Raw genomic sequence first — 20,735 nt, 5'->3', positions numbered from 1 at the left:
GAGTAGTAAGATGACATGGGATGGAAAGCAGAATTTATTCCTATGGAGGTGAGGAGGTGGGTGGAATCCCTTAAGAATATGAGATGAACAGAAATCTTATTTAAAGAGATATATAGATGCAGACGTTAGGGTCAGGATAATTCATCACGTCCCTCAGGCAAGCCGGCAGTAAAGTACAGACCGAGCATGGTCTCTGTACTCCAGAAGCTTACAGACTAAAAAACAAGCAGACAATTTAAATATAATCATTACATATATTTTAGAACACTAAGATTTCAGGTATGAGCATGCAAAAGGTTGAAATTTATTCTCAAGTTTATTAATAGTGCAAGATTTGCTTTTCTTCAACACTCACATTAAAAACTTGTTTAAAGTAAATACTATACAATGTCTCATTTTCTGGATGGCTGATTGAGAAAAAGCACAGGACTCCATTCCCAGCCCCCAAACTCTAGAACAACTTCTGGAAATTATTTTTTAAAGAACACAAATTAAGGCAAAAAAAATGAAGAGCCATACACAAATTTATGAAAATGATAGATTCTTGGTAGACAATGTTTAAAGGGCCCTATTAAATGTCACTCTTATTTTCCCTGACAATGTTTGGACCAACTGAGAGATAAGACAAAATGAATCAATTGATAGAGAAAAAAAATATCAGCTTTATTATTGATAAACACTTTGCTGGGTGGTTATGACTTAGTCGTGAAGTAATCATGGCTTCTTAATTCTAATCCCAGAATGAAATACATGGACTCAACTAGTGAAAGACCTGGACCTCCAGTGACCTCCTGATATGGGACTAGCCCCTTTAAAATTTAGAACCTGGAACACTTGGATATAATACGTGTTCTTTTTGAGCAACTGAATCTCAGAAAGAGATGGGGAAGGGGCAGAGCCATATATATACAATTCCTGAAACTATGAATAAGTCACTCCTCCTTTTGAAAGGAGTGAATGATACAATAGTGTTAGGGACACTGATGAAATATGAATTCAGAATAAGAGAGGTCCTTTCACTTTATTCACTTTGAATAAACTAAACACCTGAAAGGATACCTGGGAGAACAGACAATATGAGCCTCAGGTTGTACAGGCCACTGCCTGAGGGGGTTTCATAACGGGGTGATTTTCACAGTGGCGGCAGCCATGTTAATTGGCGTTTGTGTGTTTTCTAGTCTACTCGCTAGATAGAAGCAATGATGTTCATTCAAAACCTGACTCAGTGCTTGGGGCAGAGACAATGGCTGCACCTGGGAGAACAGAATGCTCTGGATGATAGAAAGTAGCCACCAGTTTACTATGCCTATCTCAAGCTCATTCTGTCCTTCATTCTTATTGAAAAATGTATGATGCACAAGGTTCAGGAGCTGATTCCAACTCTTGTCCCCAATCAGGCTGCACAGGAGAGGGAGTGTACAATCTACCAAAGAATATTAACTTCAAGAGTCATCTTGAAATTAATAGTCATTATTTTGTTAACGAATGACTACACCATGAAAGAGATGGGGGTGGGGGTGGGGGTGACACAACAAATAGAAGAATTTACACTTGAAGAAACAATTAAAAAGCAGTCACACAAGGACTTTAAAATAACTTATATTTAATATCTTCAGAGGGATGAAAGTGAATATTATTTCCATGAAACAAGAAAAAGCAATTAGGAAATAATAATAGACAGTCAATAATAAGCAAAGCATAGCAGCTAAAGCCCTGAATAATCAGAGTTCAAATCCTGGCTTCAACAATTAATTATTAGTTGGGTGTCCTTAGGGCAAATTACTTAACCAATCTGTGTCTTAGTTTTCTCGTGTATATAATAGTGATAATCATAATACTTACCTAATTGTAAAGCACTCATAGCAATAGTTGACACACAACTGTTTGTTAAATAAAGAACTAAATTTGAAATCCTGAAACTAACAACCATAATTTTGGGCATTCAAGATTCTATGGGTGAACTGAATAACAGAATAAGAGAATAAGTATATTAGTGAGCTGGAAAAAGGTAGTAAATGAGACAGAAATGGAAAGTATGGAAAACAAATAAGATCACAGGAGTATAGACATGTATGATTAGAAGTAGAGAATGGAGAGAATGGAAGAGAGGCAATATTTGAAGAAATAATAGTCCCCCATTGTCCATAAATAATGTAATGAGACTTCAAACTGGAGGGGGCTCTCTGAGTGCAATCACAACAAATCTTTTTTTAAAAATTATCATATTTTAATGAGGTTCAAGAACATAAGGGAGATAAAATTGTGAGAAAATAATACATTAAAAGGGAGTAAAATCAGAGTTCTTATGAACACCATTGGAATAAAGAAGAAAATGGATGGAATCATATTTTCAAAGTGACTAAAAACAACTGTGAATGTCAAGCCAAAGTACATAGTTCAGAGGTAACTTCTTCAACATACAGTAGAGGGATGTTACTTGAAGATATTGAAGTAAATACTAAAATAATCAGTTACATTTATTGAAATTGATCATGAAAGAAAGAAGAATAAGATGAGGTAAGAAGGACGTGTTTTCCATCACAGGGGTGAAATTATATTCATGTATTCCTTCAATAAATATTAAATCTACTTTTTAGATAACCAAATAAAGTAAGCATGTTTGAAAGCCTACTATGTGTTGGGCTTAGAAGAGTTGCAAGATTCAAATTATGCTTCTGAGGGACTCCCTTTATGTTAGAAGAAGGCAGTGTGGAACAGTGAACAGACCTGGGATTACCCCAATTATGCCACTTACTGGCTCTACAACTTTGGGTACAGTAGCCCATCTCTGAGCCTTAATTTGCTCACATGTAAAATGGGGATGATATAGCACCTGTCCCATCAATTTTAAAAATTATTTAATGCAATACCAGATATGTAACTAGTATTAATGACTGTTACTCTTCTCAGGCATAAGATGTCTAGAAGGGTGTTGGCCAAAACATTCTCTCCAGGTGGTGGAGTTTCATTTTTTTTGTCTAACCACTATGCTATACACCTGAAATTAATATAAAATAATATTGAATGTCAAGTGTAATTGTAAAATTTTAAAAGGGGTGAAAAGATGAAGGGGAATTAGAGGTCCAAATTTCCAGGTATAAAACAAATAAGTCATGGGGTTGTAATGTACAGCATAGGGAATATAGTCAATAATATTGTGACAGCATGGTATAGTGTCAGATGGTTGCTGAAGTTATCATGGTGATCACTTCTTTAGGTGTATAAATGTTGAATAACTATGGGGTACCCCTGAAACTAATATGTTATGTTAGCTATATTTTAATAAAAATCTTAAAATAAGTTTTAAGAAAAAAAAAGAAATCAGGGCATGTATTGGTAGACCTTTTTGAATTTTCAGCTTTTCCTGTGGTTTTTCAGGAAACTATTTTTCTGTTTTGCGTAAAATATAATCTACTTCTGACAATGTCAAAATAAATAATAATAAATAAATAAAAAGAATACCCATTGCCTCCTCGCCAGTACCTCTTAATTCTCTAGACCTTAAACCTTGTGCTCTGCCCCTCAAAATTGAGCTCTCCAGCCTATCATCCTAAATGCCTGTTTTGTAAACTGGAAATCTCAAAAGAGCACTTTACAGTGCCAAGCAGCTGTTTCTTTGCTGAATTCATTTTCCTGCTATCCTCTCTGCTAGACTTCCCACATTCCCTATCGATCCCATTCATTAGTTGATGCCCCCAGGCTTTTATTTTACTCATTTTATTTGTATTAAATATTTATTGTGTGCCTATGCAATAGAATTAAAGGCAGTGAATATGGATTATTTCTAGAAGCTTTGCTGAAACAAAACACAGAATGGAAATCACAAAATAGAAAATGAGGTCAAGAGAGCCATTTCATTGAAAAGCTATAAGCAACCAGAAAAGACCTTACCAAATCTGCAGAGCTTTTCTGCATCGTACCCATATTTTTAATCTCATTCTTAGTGATAACCAAGAAGTGAGCAACCACTCCACATGAGCTGTGCATGCATCTCCTTTCAGTTTTTCAAGGACATTGCTCATACAAGTATCCTTTCTTTCCCGATTCATTATTTTTTCATTGCTACATGATTCAATAGCACACATACAGATATTCTCTAATATATCAGATCAATCAATTTTTTAAAAAATCTCTCTTTTGAACACATTCTCTGTTTTTCTTAATAGAAAAACATCCCTAAAGTGTTTTCTACATCATCCATCTCCCTCACTTTCCATTTACTTTGTAATTCTTATCTATTTATCTTCCAACCCCCACCACTCCATGGCATTTGTCAAGACCATTAGTAATGTGGATTATGCTACGTGGACGGATCTCTGTCCTCATTTTACTCAATCTCTCTGCAATGTTCAGGAAAATTGACCACTACAGACCATGATACTCATTCCCACCTTGATTTCCTTAACTCCACCTTTGGGTTTCTTGTTTAATTCTCTGACTATCCCTTACTTCCCCCATTTTTATTGAGAATTTAACCTGGGCTCTTTCCTTTCTTCTATATATACTTTCTCCTTAAGCATTCTTCCACTGCCCCATGCTTTATGTAATACCAATAAGTTAATTACTCCCAAAATCACACCTCCATTACTATCTTCTTTTCTAGACTTCATATTTCAGCTGCTTATTTAATTTCTTCACCAGGTATCTACTAGGCATTTAACAAAACGATATACTAAAATACTGTCCAATGCATATATTCCCTTTCAATAATTCTTTTTATCTTACAGCTATTTTTCTTAAAACCAGACTATGGAATTGAGTTCTCTTGTCCCAAGGAAAAGGAAGTTACAAAAGAACCCAAGGAGGATTTACCAAAAAAAGAAAATCTTGACTGTATATTCCATTATAGGGTTTTAAAGCTTTTAGCTTTAAAATGCATGACTAGGTATACTTTAAAAATGGAAATGTTTTCAGTGAATTCTAAAATGTTGGACTTGATTATGAAAAGCTCAGCCTAAAGGACTATGAGAATACAGTTTATATCATAAACTATAGGTTATAAATGAAAAGCTAGTGAAAACAGTGATTTTCCTGCCGCACAAAGAGGGGACAGAACTATCCGGGCTGGAGAAAGTCACTTGGAAGGACAGGAAAAGAGAACAGAGTTCACCTCTTCATGTGAGACCGTGCCCTTATCACTTGCCTACCTCACCCCTTCCCTCCAGAGGGAAACTCTTTATGAAAGTATAGGTGAAACATATAATTGTGAAATGAAAGCAAATAGATTGAAAATGATGAAAAACTACAGATTTCTAAAAGCTGACAAATATTACAAACCACAAAATCTAGAAAAATAATTTTCTGTTACTCAACTCCCTGCCATAGCTCTGTAATAATTTTCTAACTTTTAGGCTATATACTTTTTGAATACCATTTGATAACATTATTGTTTTTTATAGTAACATGGAAAATAATTTAATTTTTCTTCTACCATAGTTGACCAAAATGTATTTGTTTTTTATTGATACTTTAGAAAATTTTCTTTCAATTTTGCAAATTGATACCAGAATTGTCATGCAAATTTTTAAGATTGTCAAAGTTGGGGGCATTTCTATCAAGTTTTTCTTACATGATCTATAAGTTTTATCAGGAAAATATGCATCACATAAGTAAGATATGATCCAGAATGTTAGGATACATAAAATATGTGATTTCACGTATAGACATACTCATGGCCAAAATACTGCTACTCTTTCAAACACAAGAATTTTGATAAATTCTATTTCAAACAATTGCCTCAAGAGTTACACTCCATAAATAATTGCATTTTATACTGTATAATCAAATATAGGCATGATAGAAAAGAAGTGCTTTGATTGGATATTGATGAAAATCAAATCCCCACTTATAAAACTATATGGTTTTGTCTGGTAATTAGAAGATTTCTCCACAGACTAACTTCTAACTCCGACAATTCAAATTTCATTTCTTTCTCACTCACATTCTGGTGCATTCTGTATAACACATTCATGTTCTCTCTCTCTCCCTCCCTTCTTCTCTTCCTTTTTCTTTCCTTCCCTTTTTCTCTTCTTTTCTGGAACTTTGTTCTTCCCTATCTTCAACCATTGTCACATTTTGCATCATACAACAGACAATCTCATCCACTTGCATGATTGGAATTACCATGTAGAGACTGGTGACATATAAATGAATTACTCCGGGGGAAATGCAAACATATCTTCAGCTACTTAATGGACATTTTTCCTTTCTCTCACATTTCTCCTATGTCTCACAGTCAAAATCAAACCCTCCATCAATACCAAACCTGTTTTTCCTCTCTTCCTTCTCTCTTATATAATGATATTATCATCTGTCCATTCTTCCATGCTGGAATTTTGGATGTATATTACACCCTTCCTTTTTGACACCCTATTCCTAAAAATAATTAACTCTTATTGACACTTCTTCCTAATTTTTTCAGTTCACATTTGTTATACCTTCTTAAATAATGTTGCTGATTATTTTGCTGTTATTGATGATGGTGGTGGTGGGTGAGAAATAATAAACACACTTGGAAAGTATTGCATTTGAGAAGCCAATAGCAGGAGCAGATGTCAAAAAGAAAGTTGGTAATGTCGTTGTACAACTTGAGAAACTTGAGAGATTGTGAGTTAACTACATAGAACTGAAAGGTTTAAACCATGGATTGTTAAAGAGTAAAGAAAATGGAACAAACTCAGCTCTCCTTTCAAAAATATGAGTGTATTACCACATTCAATATAATGAAAGAAAAAGTCTCAGAATTTACAATATGCCCCCAGTATGGTCATCTTTGAAAAGATGAAAGAGCTTTGCACATTACCTTGTTTTAGTTAGATAGTGGGCCAGGTATTTCTGGGACAAACTACAACGTTATCAGAAATGCTCTCCCAGAAACACACATGGCCGAGCATACAGCATAGAAGGCACATTTTAGCATTACATGGAGGCTAGAAAAACAGGGGGGGGAAATATCTCAAATATCTGTACATCTCTCTGTGTCTCAGTTTCTTTCACCATAAAGCAAGGTGATCAGACAATGAAGTCTTGAAAACCCCTTTCAGATTTTATTTCTCATCACTTCGTGACCTTCTATGACCAAAGTTCTTTTTAATTTAACAACAAATGGACAAGGCAAAAAAAAATATTCCCTGTTCACTTTTACTTCAAAATCTTATGATTTCCTTTTAAAAAAAATGTTTCATCATACCACAAAAAAAAAAAATAAACCAAACCCTTCTCCCTGTATTCAATTCCATTCAACATATATTTATTGGTGCCCATCTTATGCTGAGTTCTGTGCTAAATGGATAATTTAATTACATTTTCACTTAACTTTTAACTTTAACATTTCACTTTTAACTTTTTTGTACATACTATTATTCATATTTTACTTATATTGAGTGATTACCTGGATATGTACATCATCATTGAAAGTATAGATGAAGCCTTGTATTTGTTGTGCTAAATACAATAGGTATCTATGTCCCCCCCAAAATTTATCATCTGTAACATATGCCTGAACTTCTTAAAAAAGTAATTTTCTAATATTAATATTGGTAAAATTACTTTATATTTTGAAGTCTTCTTCATTTTTGTTCTTTCAATATTAAAGGAATACCTAGGAATACACCATTATTTGAAGTTAGTGGTAAAACACATGTTATTTCTTTACGTACACAACTCCTAGATCCTAAAATAGAAGAAATTTCTTTTTCTCTTAGAACTCCCAAATTTGAAAGCAAAGATATTTCTAAGTTTTAAAAAACAAGTCTTTGGTGATTAGTGATGTTGATCATTTTTTCATATGTCTATTAGCCATTTGTATGCCCTCTTTGGAGAAATGTCTATTCAGGTCTTCTGCCCATTTTTTAAATGGATTGTTTGTTTTTTTGTTGTTGAGTTATATGAGTTCCTTATATATTTTGGATATTAGCCCCTTATTGGAAGCATTGTTTGCAAAAATCTTCTCCCATTCAGTTGTTTGTCTCTTTATTTTGTCAATGGTTTCTTTTGCTGTACAGAAGTTTTTAGTCAGAGAAATGCAAATAAAAACCACAATGAGATATCACCTCACCCAAGTTAGAAAGGCTATCATCAATAAGACAAATAATAACAAGTGTTGGAGGCTATGGAGAAAAAGGAACCCTCATATACTGTTGGTGGGAATACAGATTGGTGCAGCAACTATGGAAGACAGTGTGGAGGTTCCTCAAAAATGAAGAATAGAATTACCATATGACCCAGCAATCCTTCTTCTGGATATCTACCAAAAAAAATCTAAAAACATTTACTCATAAAGATGCATGTGCTCCAGTGTTCATTGCAGCTTTATTTATGGAGGCCAAGACATGGAAACAACAAAAGTGTCCTTCAATAGATGATTGGATAAAGAAGATGTGGTATATATACACAGTGGAATACTATTCTGCCATAAGAAAAGATGAAATAGTGCCATTTGCAACAACATGGATGGATTTTGAGATTATTATTCTAAGCAAAATAAGTCAGACAGAAAAAGTCGAGGACCATATGATTTCACTGATATGTGGGATATAAAATTGAAAACAACAAAGGAACAAGACAAACAAATGAAGAAACAAAGACTCATAGACACAGACAATAGTTTAGTTGTTATCAGAATGTAAAGGGAATGGGATAGTAGATGAGGATAAAAGGGATCAAATATATGGTGATGGAAGGAGAACTGACTCTGGGTGGTGAAGACACAATGTAATACATAGATGATGAATTACAGAATTGTACACCTGAATCCTATGTAACTTTACTAACAATTGTCACCCCAATAAACTTTAATTAAAAAAAAGTCTTTATAAGAAAAGCAAACCATTGTTATCTATAAACCAAAAAGCGCTAGCTCCTGAGATAGATACTCTGATGATGTTTTTGAAGTCATTTGGTCTAAAGAGATGAATAATCTATAAATCTACAAGCAAGACTCTAATGTAACAAATAAGACTATTTCATCCTATTGTAAGGGTTTATATACATCAGAGGATTTAGCATAATAATATATTTTCGTACGACATAAATATGAATTATCACAGAATATAGGAAGCAAAACATGATTTCGAATATAAACTTCTGATAAGATAAATTCTGTTCTTGTCCTGAGTAAAATGATCAAAATTAAATAAAGCAGTAAATAAGCACTTCCAGAAAGCCTAATTTAAAATGGTTCAACAAAGTCTTTTGGCCATGATGGAAGCATTTCTCCTTTCATTTCCTACCCTCTGCCCAAACGAATGGCACATTTACATGTGGACATGTCCTCCTCTCATCTTCCACTTTGGTTTCCTGCTTCAAAGAGAGGATTTGAAGAAATGCATAAAATAAAATACAAGAAGTAAAGAAGAAAATAGGGAAATAGGAAACCACGAGAGGATGAAATGATAAAATGAGGAGGGAAGTTAGTACTACAGAAATGTATTAGATTCAAATGCCATTAGAATTATGCACAATTCTTAAGAGACACAGATTTTACTCCAGGTTTCCTAACACCAAATGCAAAAATAAAAACATAATCAGTCATTCATTTCACTTTTTCTTTAATTAAAGTTTATTGGGGTGACAATGGTTAATAAAATTATATAGGTTTCAAGTGTACAATTCTGTAATACATCATCTATATATCACATTGTGTGTTCAACACCCAGAGTCAATTCTCCTTCCATCACCATATATTTGATCCCACTTACCCTCTTCTATCATCTCTTCTCCCCCCTTTTCACATTTTCTATTTTGGAGTTCATCTCTTGCTTCAAGAACAGATTTTTTTCCCTTTTCTTGTGACTTGCCATTAATGGGACATAGAGGAGGAAGAAAGTAGGAATATAAAGAGAGAACGACAACAACAAAAAATGAAGTGGATGTGGGTAAAGAGAGAGCGACACTCCCAAAAAGACTTAGATGGTCTTTACACTCTGGTGACAGAGACAGAGCCAATTGATCACTGGAAGGAAGTGCATCTTTGTTTAGTTTCCTGTAAGCCTCTGTCTTCTCTTTTGAGGCAAATTAACAAGCAATAGCTACTTTCTTGTCTGCAGTGCCCAGAGGTCTGAAGTTACCACTCTTTCCTTAGTTGGCATAAGGTGATTGGAAATTTGGTCATTGACCACATAAAACCATTTTTAAATAAATGTAAATTAAACGTTTTTGAAATTTTATAGCTAAACTAGAAATCCCTTGTTCCCTCCTTCACTAAGCTAATGGAGAACATAAGAGAAAATAACAAACTAACATATGGTCTTTTTCTGTGTTAATACCTAATGACAGTATATCACTTGTTTTGATTTTGATTTTTGTTGATTTTGAACTCTCTCTCTCTCACACACACACACACACACACACGTGTGTGTGCACGCATGCTCCCCTGGAATATCAGTCATTGGATTTATCCAATTAATCATGGGTATTAAAAAGATACTCTAGGGAATTTTTTTCTTCATTAATGTAGATTTCTTTCCATGAGGGTAAATGGACATAAAAGTCATGGCAGATGCAAGAAAGGTATCTTTCCAAGCACAGTCCTGTCATAGAAAAAGGGGCTCACTGTACCCTTACTGAATTAGATAGCTTTCTTTTTTACTGATATTAACAAAAGAGAGTAAAAGAAGAAAAATTCCACTTGATGAAAACATGCAAGAGCAGAAAATCGACCCCAAAAGAGGTGAAAGTGTTCTGTACATTCCAATTGGCTCTAAGGTGAACTCCTAGAAAAGTTAATTGAACAATGTGAAGGACTTGACTTGGTAAAAAAACTGACAAACGGGATTCTAGAATCTGTTTTTTCTCTTTTCAAGCTCCCTTGATCAGTTTTATTTCTGGACAGAGATAGGGTCATCACAATTCAACAAGTAACCCCAAAACAAAATAACTAAATGCTTGCAAAGCCCATCAGTATACTCGAGTAATTTATTCAGTGTGGCTTCATTTAGCAGAAGTCGGTCAAAATCAGTTTGGGTAAGTGGCAATAGTTGGAGAAATGGTGTGAAAAACGGGTCTGAAGATAAATAGGAATTATTTTATAAAAAAAGGAAGGGCATCTACAAACAAAAGGTATATACAGAACACAGGAGAATAGGTAAGCTGCCAAAGAAATGGGTTTCCCAGTACCTCCTCCACAAAATTACTCAAATGGGTCAAGCATTGAAGGTCCTAAGATAAAATTTTTAAAAAATATAATTGCATGGTGGTTCATTTGGATTCATATATCCAATAATCTACTCAATCACCTAGAACAAATTTAAAGAAATACATACTAGGAAATTTTTAATGGGATAATTAGAAAGAAAATAGTAACTTAGGCCACTGACTATAGAAAAAGCCCCAATTCAGTGGGCACAGTGGAACTAGTCAAGGTCAGGAAGGTCTTGTGAGCCCAGGCGAGACCTTCTAAGGACATGCTATATATCCCTCCCATTTCACTTTGCCCACTTTGCTACCAAACTCATTTATGGCACAGAAAGAAGTAAGCAATAGGTACAAACGATGGTAAAAGAATTCTGTGTTAATATCGAGGTGTTCTACCCAGACCAACTCAGGTAAACTGACAGCAAAATTAATACGTCCTTCAGCTCACTTCTTTGGCCTGTTGGGAACTCTGGTTTATATACTCCTATGACTCTTATAACTCATAGTGTGCCTTCCATTGTTCATGTAACTTTTCTGGAACAACATGCATACCACCACATCAGAACAGAACAGGATGAAAAGCTCACGTTTGGTGGACTGAATGACCCCTTTCCTGATTAGACCATCCCTTTAGATTAAAGCCTTTGGAGATAAGCTAGAAGCCATTGGAATTCCCAAACATCTAGTCTTGTATAATTCTCTATCATATATTTAGGAAATTGCTGAACCGTCTATGCTGCTGTGAGTTCTGCTGGGGGAGAGGGGAAAAGAAGGGTGGTAAGTGAGTAATGCAGCAGACCGTGCCTTGACATCATGCAGGTCTATAATCAGTGGTGTAGCTAGAAAAAGTGATTTTTTTTTTCTGCTTTAGGGAAGAAATTCCTGTTTATAAACAACATCAAAATTCCTGCTTATAACATCAAAATTTTTAAAACTTCTTGGGCATCAAGGTCAGTTATCCTAAAATCTTGAAAATCACATTTTTTATTTCACTTTTGTTTTTATACTTTGGAGGATCTGGTCTAAATTACCTTTATATGCTTGCCATATTTAGAGTCCTCGCAAAAAGCAAATTGATTTATCTCCTTAAGTTAAATGGCTTTCTTTTTTTGTTCCCTTTAAAATCCTTTAAAGAAATGAAACTTCTAAAGCAAGTCCAAAGGACCCAAATCTAAAAAGGGAGAGCCTGTCTGGTAGCACTGCAACTTCTACAATTAGATGTAAGTGGGCATCAGAATTTTAAAGCTCAAGAAGCAGTTCGAGCCTATTGGTCCTGAGGAGGTTTATGAAATCCTCCTTCATAACATCAGCTTCCTGGCTTATTGAAACTAAACAAACTCTGGAACACCGAATTAAGGTCCCAAACAAATGAGTCTATAATCCTATTTCCTCCAATCAACAGCCCTCCAGAGTTGAATGAGTTAGATTCTTAATATCATGTGACTGAAACACAATGGACACAAATGGAGATTAAAAAGAATTTATTACACCATGTAATAAAAAGGGCAAGGAAGACTTGGCATCAGGTATGGGTTTCTGTCTCACTCTGTCCAATCTACATCCTCTGGGTTGGATCCATTTTCAGACAAATTATTCTAGCAAGTACATACTTTACATGCCCTCAGGTTTTGGTCCTGTGGGAAAAAATAATATTCTCTTTCCCCAGAAGTTCCCAGATAATCTCACTGACTCTAGATGAAATGTGAGACATTAAAACACTGTTAAACATTCCCCATAGCCCCAATCACTTTACATCTTTATGCCCTGAATGAGTAAGAGAACCCATTGCAAATCCCATGGACTGAGAGTGGGACATGAATGTTCCCCAGAGTGGAACTGAGATACTATTATTAAATTAGGATAAATAGATGTGGATTGTCAAATGTATTTGACAATTTGACAGTACATTTGCAATATACTCTTCCACCATCCAATAAAATTTATTAGTGTTGTCAGCATATCTGTTTATATCTTCTACTGGGTAGTTCTAATTTCTGCAGCTTTAAAGACATATAACACTTACAGGTACCCTGGAGAAAGAAAAATATATGTCCATGCAAAGACTTGTACATGAATGTTCATAACAGCTAATTTGTAATATCTAAAAACTGGATGTGACTCAATTCCCATTAATAGGTCAATGTGCAAAAACTCATAGCATATTCATAAAATGGAATACCACTTGCAATAAAAAAACAAATTATTGACACATGCAACAATGTAGATGAATCTCAAAAATCTCAAAATAATTTCTGAGTGAAAGAAACTAGACAAAAAGCAGGTCATACTGAATGATTCTATTTACATAAAATTCTAGAAAATGCAAACTAACGTATAATGACACAAAACAAATCAAGATTAGTGACTGCCTAGAGAACAGTGGAGGTGGGATCAAGGTAGGGAAGGGCAAGATGGAAAGATTAAAGAGCTGTACAAGGAAACTTTGGGGGATGATTGATATGTTCATTATCTTGATCAAGTATTGGCATTTTTTGCTATAAAGACAAAGACAGTAAAATATTTTAGGTATTGCAGGTCATATGGTCTTGGCTGTAACTGGTCAACTCTGCCATTGCATCATTGAAACAGGGGATAGATGAGAAGTAATTAAATGGGTGTGAGTGTGTTCCAATAAAACTATTTACAAAAACAGGCAGCAACCCAACTGAGTATACAGGCCATAGTTTACCAATCCCTGATCTTGATTACGGTGATGGTTTCACAAATATGTACACATATCAAAACTTATCACATTGCCCTTTTTAATTGCCCATTTTAATTATATGCCTCAATAAAGCTATTAAATCATAAAAACAAGACAAACAACCTTAGCTTCCCCATCACAGATTGGATAAAGTTTAATCTTCTTACCATTGCATATAAGTCTCTCCATGAACTGTCCTCGGTATCCCTATGTATCAGATTCATTGTCACTCCCTGGTGGGATTTCACCCTTTAGCAATGCCAAACACACATCATGCCATTTCAACTCTCTGCCTTTGTTTGGATTCTCTCTCTTCCTGGAATTAAACTTGTGGATCTACACTTCCAGGATGCCTTCCTTCTTTCCCTATCTTACCACTTCTAGTCCCTTTTTCTCATTTCTATGCCCTCATAACAGCCTGTGTGTGTGTAAGCATGTGTGTGTGCATGCATATATGTATATACATACATAGTATGTATATATATAGACAATTTCACAGTTATGTTGCTCTACAATTTTAACTATATATCTGATTTTTTAATGTATTTAATATTAAAATGAATTATTTTCCAGTGTCTTGATACTTGACTGAGAATTCCCTGTGCCTGTTACACCTATCACAGTGCTGGGCACATAATAAATAAATAAGGTAGCTATGTATTACAATCGTCTTACAGATAAGAAAACTAATAGGTAGAGAAATTATACTTATATGCTTAGCCCATAGGCACATAAATAGCCAACCTAGTATTAGAAAAGTGTTCTTCCACTTCTAATCTCAAATGCTTTCCATTAATCCTTGTATATATTTTTTGTTTGTTATTGGAAGTTCATCTATATTTCACATTGGTGTCTTTTTCTGACTCTGCCACTGCTCTTCCTTTATTTCCTAGATACACCAAAATGAAGACTGCCACCAATATCTATATCTTCAACCTTGCTCTAGCAGATGCCTTAGCAACCAGTACCCTGCCGTTCCAGAGTGTCAATTACCTAATGGGCACGTGGCCATTTGGGACCGTCCTCTGCAAGATAGTGATCTCCATAGATTACTATAATATGTTTACCAGCATATTCACCCTCTGTACCATGAGTGTTGATCGCTACATCGCAGTCTGCCATCCAGTCAAAGCCCTGGACTTCCGGACTCCCCGCAATGCCAAAATCATCAATGTCTGCAACTGGATCCTCTCCTCAGCCATTGGTCTGCCTGTAATGTTCATGGCGACAACAAAATACAGGCACGGTGAGTAATGCTGCAGGCCTGAGGGATGGAGAGTTTGTAGATGGATGTGTTGGTGAAGTCATGCGCAAAGTAGAATTTATGGAGGGGTCCAATGTCAGTCAAATTGTAATTTTAATGATTCTTTCTAGCAAAATGCGTTTGAATGTATAGAAACAGAAATTTTTCCCTATAATTTTAATCATGCTAAACATTTTAAAGAATATATAAGCTATTGTTTCCTGATTTCTCTGCACTTCATCAAAATGATGGGAAAATAAGAATATTGCTCTCTCAAGAGTAATTAGTGTTTAAACCCAAAGGCATAAAGTGGAGGCTTGTTTTACAATTTCAGGTGCTGCCTACATGGCAAATTTATATTTCTAGACCTCATATCAGAGTAATAAACCACTCATCAAAAGTGGACTGAAAACATCCATTTGCTGGAATGTCCTATAGATTTTGGACCCTGATTATATTTTTTATATCAACATAGACCTCATAGAGAATGCAGCTCATGGTGAGAGGTCCATAACTGTTGACTGAATGAAAGCTAAATGTGATCAAAGTGGACAGTAAAATGAGATATTTAGAAAAATAAAATAAACTAACTCTCCCTGAAAATCAACAAAGAGCTGAGTTTCTCTCATAGTTCTTTAAGTCTTTCCTTACTGGCCTGTGCACAAATAGTTTTAAGTTAGCTTAAGTCAAGACTATACATTAGTGAGAAAAATGGCATTGTTAATGCCTAATGACTTAAATTCTTCCTTATATTTCTTTTCATCTAGGTTCCATAGATTGTACCCTAACATTCTCTCATCCCACCTGGTATTGGGAAAACCTGCTGAAAATCTGTGTTTTCATCTTTGCCTTCATCATGCCTGTCCTCATCATTACGGTATGCTATGGACTGATGATCTTACGCCTCAAGAGTGTCCGTATGCTCTCTGGCTCTAAAGAAAAGGACAGGAACCTGCGAAGAATCACCAGGATGGTGCTGGTGGTTGTAGCTGTGTTCATCGTCTGCTGGACTCCCATTCACATTTATGTCATCATTAAAGCCTTGATAACAATTCCAGAAACTACTTTTCAGACTGTTTCCTGGCACTTCTGCATTGCTCTTGGTTACACAAATAGCTGCCTGAACCCAGTCCTTTATGCATTTCTCGACGAAAACTTCAAACGATGCTTCAGAGAGTTCTGTATCCCAACTTCCTCCACCATCGAGCAACAAAATTCCACTCGAATTCGTCAGAACACTAGAGACCACCCCTCCACAGCCAACACAGTGGATAGGACTAACCATCAGGTATGCAGCTTCCAGAATTGGGTGTATCTACTGGGGATGACATAAAAATTAGATCTTTGTACCAATCCAAGATTTTAATCCATTAGGAGATCAGTAAATTGGGGATTTAGATTCAGCATGAAGATAAAGGGAGGAGGGAAGTAAATTGTGATCATTGTGTTAGAGAGGTGTGTCTTTATATAAACTGAGCTTTATGTATTTGTATGTATTCATTTAGGTATAAAGATATGCCAACTAGAGATGTGCAAAGCCTCTAAAAATCTATCTTCACAGCCTTTTCTTCTTTGCAAAATTAATGACTTAGCACATTTTGGGAGTGATCTTGACCTACAATTCTTTTTGTTTTCCCCAGCAATGTTATGTATTTCATGCATGTCACTCCAACATCCCTGTCACTTCTCAAAAGCCAGCCCTGCTTTGGTTCTGTGGTTAAACAGAAAGGGCCAGCACTTTGCTGACTCTGGGTGATGGGTACAAGATATTCGTAGCAAATCATTGTCACAGCCAAAGGAAAATAAAAATGGCCAACTTGAACTTTGTAGCGCCATTGGCTGATAAATTTTTGTACTAGAACTCTAGAGCAAATATCAAACATATTATTTATTAGAACTAAATTAGTTTTATAACAGTCATCGTATCAGTTGGGGTTAATACCACGAGGAGTGACAATATGTTGGAAGATTTATTCCTGTGTGCAGAAGAGTATAGATCGGGGCCTGCATGAAAGATTCAAGATTTACACATAATAGTAAAATTACATGAAAAATCAAAAAGGAGGAAAGAGAAAGAAAAAACTGTCTCTAAGTTAATAATGCCTTGTTAAAAGTCACTGGTTTGCAAAATTTGGAGACTGACCTGTAAAGTTAATCAAACATACCACTTAATTATTAATATGAACTTAAGTAAATTTTCAAACAATGGTGCCAGTTTCCAAAAATCACAGCCTGAGTAATTCAAAACACAGAACTCAAAGTCAAACTTCCTGTGAAGTAAATTCTTAATTCAGAACCTTCGCTAAAGTTCCCAGATCAGAGGGCAGGCCTGTGGGGGCAGCTGACTAGGAAGTGAAGTGGAGGAGGCAGAGGGAGAGTTAGCTACCAGAGTGCAGCTGCTTTCTCTCCACCACACCCCACCTCGCTGTTTCCCATTACCCCCACTACTGCCCCCGAGCCCAGCCCAGACTCACCCTTTCTAATGGACCACAAGACTAATGCAACGTGGCCCATAGTGGGCATTTGCCCTCATAGCCCTGGTATGAAGTAATGCTAAAATGAACACAGGAACTTGTATCCCCTAGAGAGTTTGAGGTAATGATGGTAGGCCCACTTCCAACCAAAGGGAAATTACATTATTATGTCTCACTTCCAAGTCCATTTTAGAAATGAAAGCCAAGTGTTTTTCTACCCTGCTTCTTTTCTCTATTATTTTTCCACATCAAGACCTCTCACCCTGCTCCTTTTACTAAACAGCGCTCTTTCTCAGCAGCTATCAAAAGCTTGTGAGTAACTTAAAGAGGGTAGGTATGTAGACTTTTTCCAACCTGAAGGTAGTATATTAAAGAATGCAATTTAAAAGTCTCAGTTCTAACTAAGGTTAAAATCTTTTGCATTGCAATAAAGTGCTTGCATTGGAGCACATGATGGCCATTATAAAGTCCTGGTTCTTTGTCCTTTGGTGTCCACCCATACCTTCCCTCTCTTTACAGGCACTTTAGGGTGTGGCTGTTGGTAATACCCTAGCCTCAGGGCCCATGTGATCCTCTGAGCATCCTTTATTTGCCTTGCTCCCCTGGAAATACAGCTCCCATCTGGTCTGCTGGAGTGCTTCTGAGTTCAGAATGGTTGTCCTTCAGTTGCCCTTGACAGTGCCCTTGAGTCCCTTCCAAATGCAGCATTTTCACATTAGTGTGGTTCTTGCACAGCCAGAGAGAGGAGAAAAGGATGGTAATCAGGGAGGCTCTGTTCTAAGTAACTAAAAGGTTTGCTTTAAAAATACATCCAATTAGGGCTTATCTTCATTGCTGCCTCTATAAAGCAGCATCAGTGTCCGATAACAGCAGAAACTCATTAGCCATGGAACTGGCTGCTTTCCCAAAATGCCCAGCTGGGAGAGCTGGACAAAGCAGAGCGGCTGCCAGGAAGAGAGGAAAAGACACTCTGACATATTTGAAAATTAAGATAAATCAAAGATCCTTTCACTAATCTCCACTAATGTGATCGTTTAGAATCAAGACAGTTACACACAGAAATTTGGAACAATACATCAGCCTTTGATGATAGTATCAATAATATATCAAAATAATAAAATTATTTGAAGGAAAAGTCAGAGACTTTATGTCTGTGTCTATAGGACACAGTTGATTAGTTGTATGAATTCAGAATCTGACAAAAAGATTGTTTTTGTTTGTTTGTTAACATCATGAGCCATCATGCTAGAAAACAAAGCTAATTAAATTTGCATCAACTTTTTAACTGCTTTCTTGAAGTTTGCCTTGTTATATGTAGATGTTTATGTCCTTCCTATGTATTTATGTTTTCTCCAAGAAATATATTATACTATATGTCACATCTCAAGCACATTAGTCAACTTCATATTCTGCAGATCAGAGATCCAATATCAAACCTTCCCAGGGTGTCTGTATTCTGACAACTGTACACTGAGACCATGTCCATACAGCGCAAAGTGAAGTGGAGAGTTGGCAGTTATCAAGGTAATTTGATAAGCCATATGAGAAAATACTGTGCCCAAAATAAACTTTGAATCATACTTACATAGTTAAGCACCACTCAGTCAGCTTTTGCTGCATAACAAGTCATTCCAAAATTTAGTAGCTTAAAGCTCAAATCATTTTTGAGTTTGCAATTCTATAGATCAGTAATTTGGGCTGGCCTGGGCTGGACAGCTCTTCCAGTCTTAGCTGGGCTCACTCTGTGGTCAGCAGCTACTGCCAAGTCAGCTGTCAGCTAGCTGATCTAGGATGACCCAACAAGAATGGCTCTCTACACATGGATTCTCATCTTCCAGCATGTGAGCCGGGCTCGTTTGAATGGTGTTCACAGGTTCTATATTCAAGGAATGGAAAAGACTCCACCTACTGATGATAGGAGCTGCTGTCATGTTGTAAAGAGATGTGGATATCAGGAGGGCAGTAACTGTGGCCACTTTTGCTAACCATCCATGGGGGCACATGCTGCATGGGACAGGCAAGCCATAGCTTCCTAAGGGTAGGAACCACATCTACCTTCTTGTGCCTCCAGTATCTACATAGTGCGGTGTCTGGCACATTACAGAGTAGTCCAAAAATACCTGTTGACTGAATGAATGACCAGAGGGCTCATGATAGTTCAGTAGTGAGAATGAGCCCTTTCTTATGATTGACTACCTAGAGGACTAGGTAACACTCTGATGTTACTTCAGGCTCGCCTCCCAGAAACTAGAAAATCCGAAAAGGAGAGGTTCTTCATTTTTCTTCTCTAGCCTTTAGTCCTTGATCAGAAGTTATACTTTTCCAAAAACTTTCTTACACTTGTATTCTCTTATAATTTTTGTTTTAACAAGTGCTATTGATAAGGAGACCAAGAACTGGACTCAGTGCCCTAAAAAAAAAAAAAAAAAAAAAAAACAACAGCCGCATGTTCTTTCATGCATTCTAAAGCTCAGCCACTGCTCCAGTTGTAGCATTCCATGCCTGATTTATGTTCTGCTTATCATCTTTATGGCTACTAGATTTTTGTTAAGTAGATTCGGGCAGAGGTATTGATTTGCGGGCCATGTGCTGTCAATACAATTTAATTCCTCTGTGCACATTCCATCCTCGTGTTGTCATGATTGGACTCTGCTTGGCTTGTGAACACTCGCCGCATTTGTTCAGATCTATTCAGATCCAACTCAGATCTCAGATGCTGGCCCCCCTAATTTGCTGACACTGCTCGGTTTCCACCCCGATCACATTCTATAATATGTTTTCTGTTTTGACACCTAAATTATTTTTGTAAATATTTAACATTACATAGGAAAGGAAACAACTTCATTCGATTAGTTGGACTTTCATTTACAGCTGTATTTGTGTTAACTATCACCATAATAATAATGCTGTCTTACATGTGTATCATGGCATACAGATTAAAAAGTGTTTTCACGTGCACTACCCCATCAGCTTCCAATAGCAGCCCTAGTCGGCAATCATGGGGGCAAAAACACTCAGAGAGGTTAAGTGATTAACAAGATCAAACCACCAGGAAGAGACAAGACTCAGATAAACATCCAGGCTTGTGCTATAAATCCAAAGCTTTCCTCTGCATTCCCACACAATGCCACTTTGAGCTCAAATATAATTGTATGGTCTCAGCCAGAGGCGAGTCTCAAGC

General features: G+C 36.2%; 1 protein-coding gene across 1 annotated transcript in view; it reads left to right on the top strand.

Moving 5' to 3' along the window:
* Nucleotides 1–20,735, top strand: part of OPRM1 (opioid receptor mu 1) — a 73,328-nt gene that overhangs the window by 26,900 nt on the left and 25,693 nt on the right. The window contains exons 2-3 of the mRNA XM_081044334.1: nucleotides 14,731–15,083; nucleotides 15,848–16,368. Of these exons, the coding sequence (XP_080900460.1) occupies nucleotides 14,731–15,083; nucleotides 15,848–16,368 (874 nt within the window). The remainder of the gene's footprint in view (nucleotides 1–14,730; nucleotides 15,084–15,847; nucleotides 16,369–20,735) is intronic.

The sequence above is a fragment of the Rhinolophus hipposideros genome, assembly GCF_964194185.1.
Source record: "Rhinolophus hipposideros genome assembly, chromosome: 3".
Taxonomy (NCBI): Eukaryota; Metazoa; Chordata; class Mammalia; order Chiroptera; family Rhinolophidae; genus Rhinolophus; species Rhinolophus hipposideros.
Note: the sequence above shows the minus strand (reverse complement) of the source record. Positions and strands in the feature narration are given on the sequence as shown.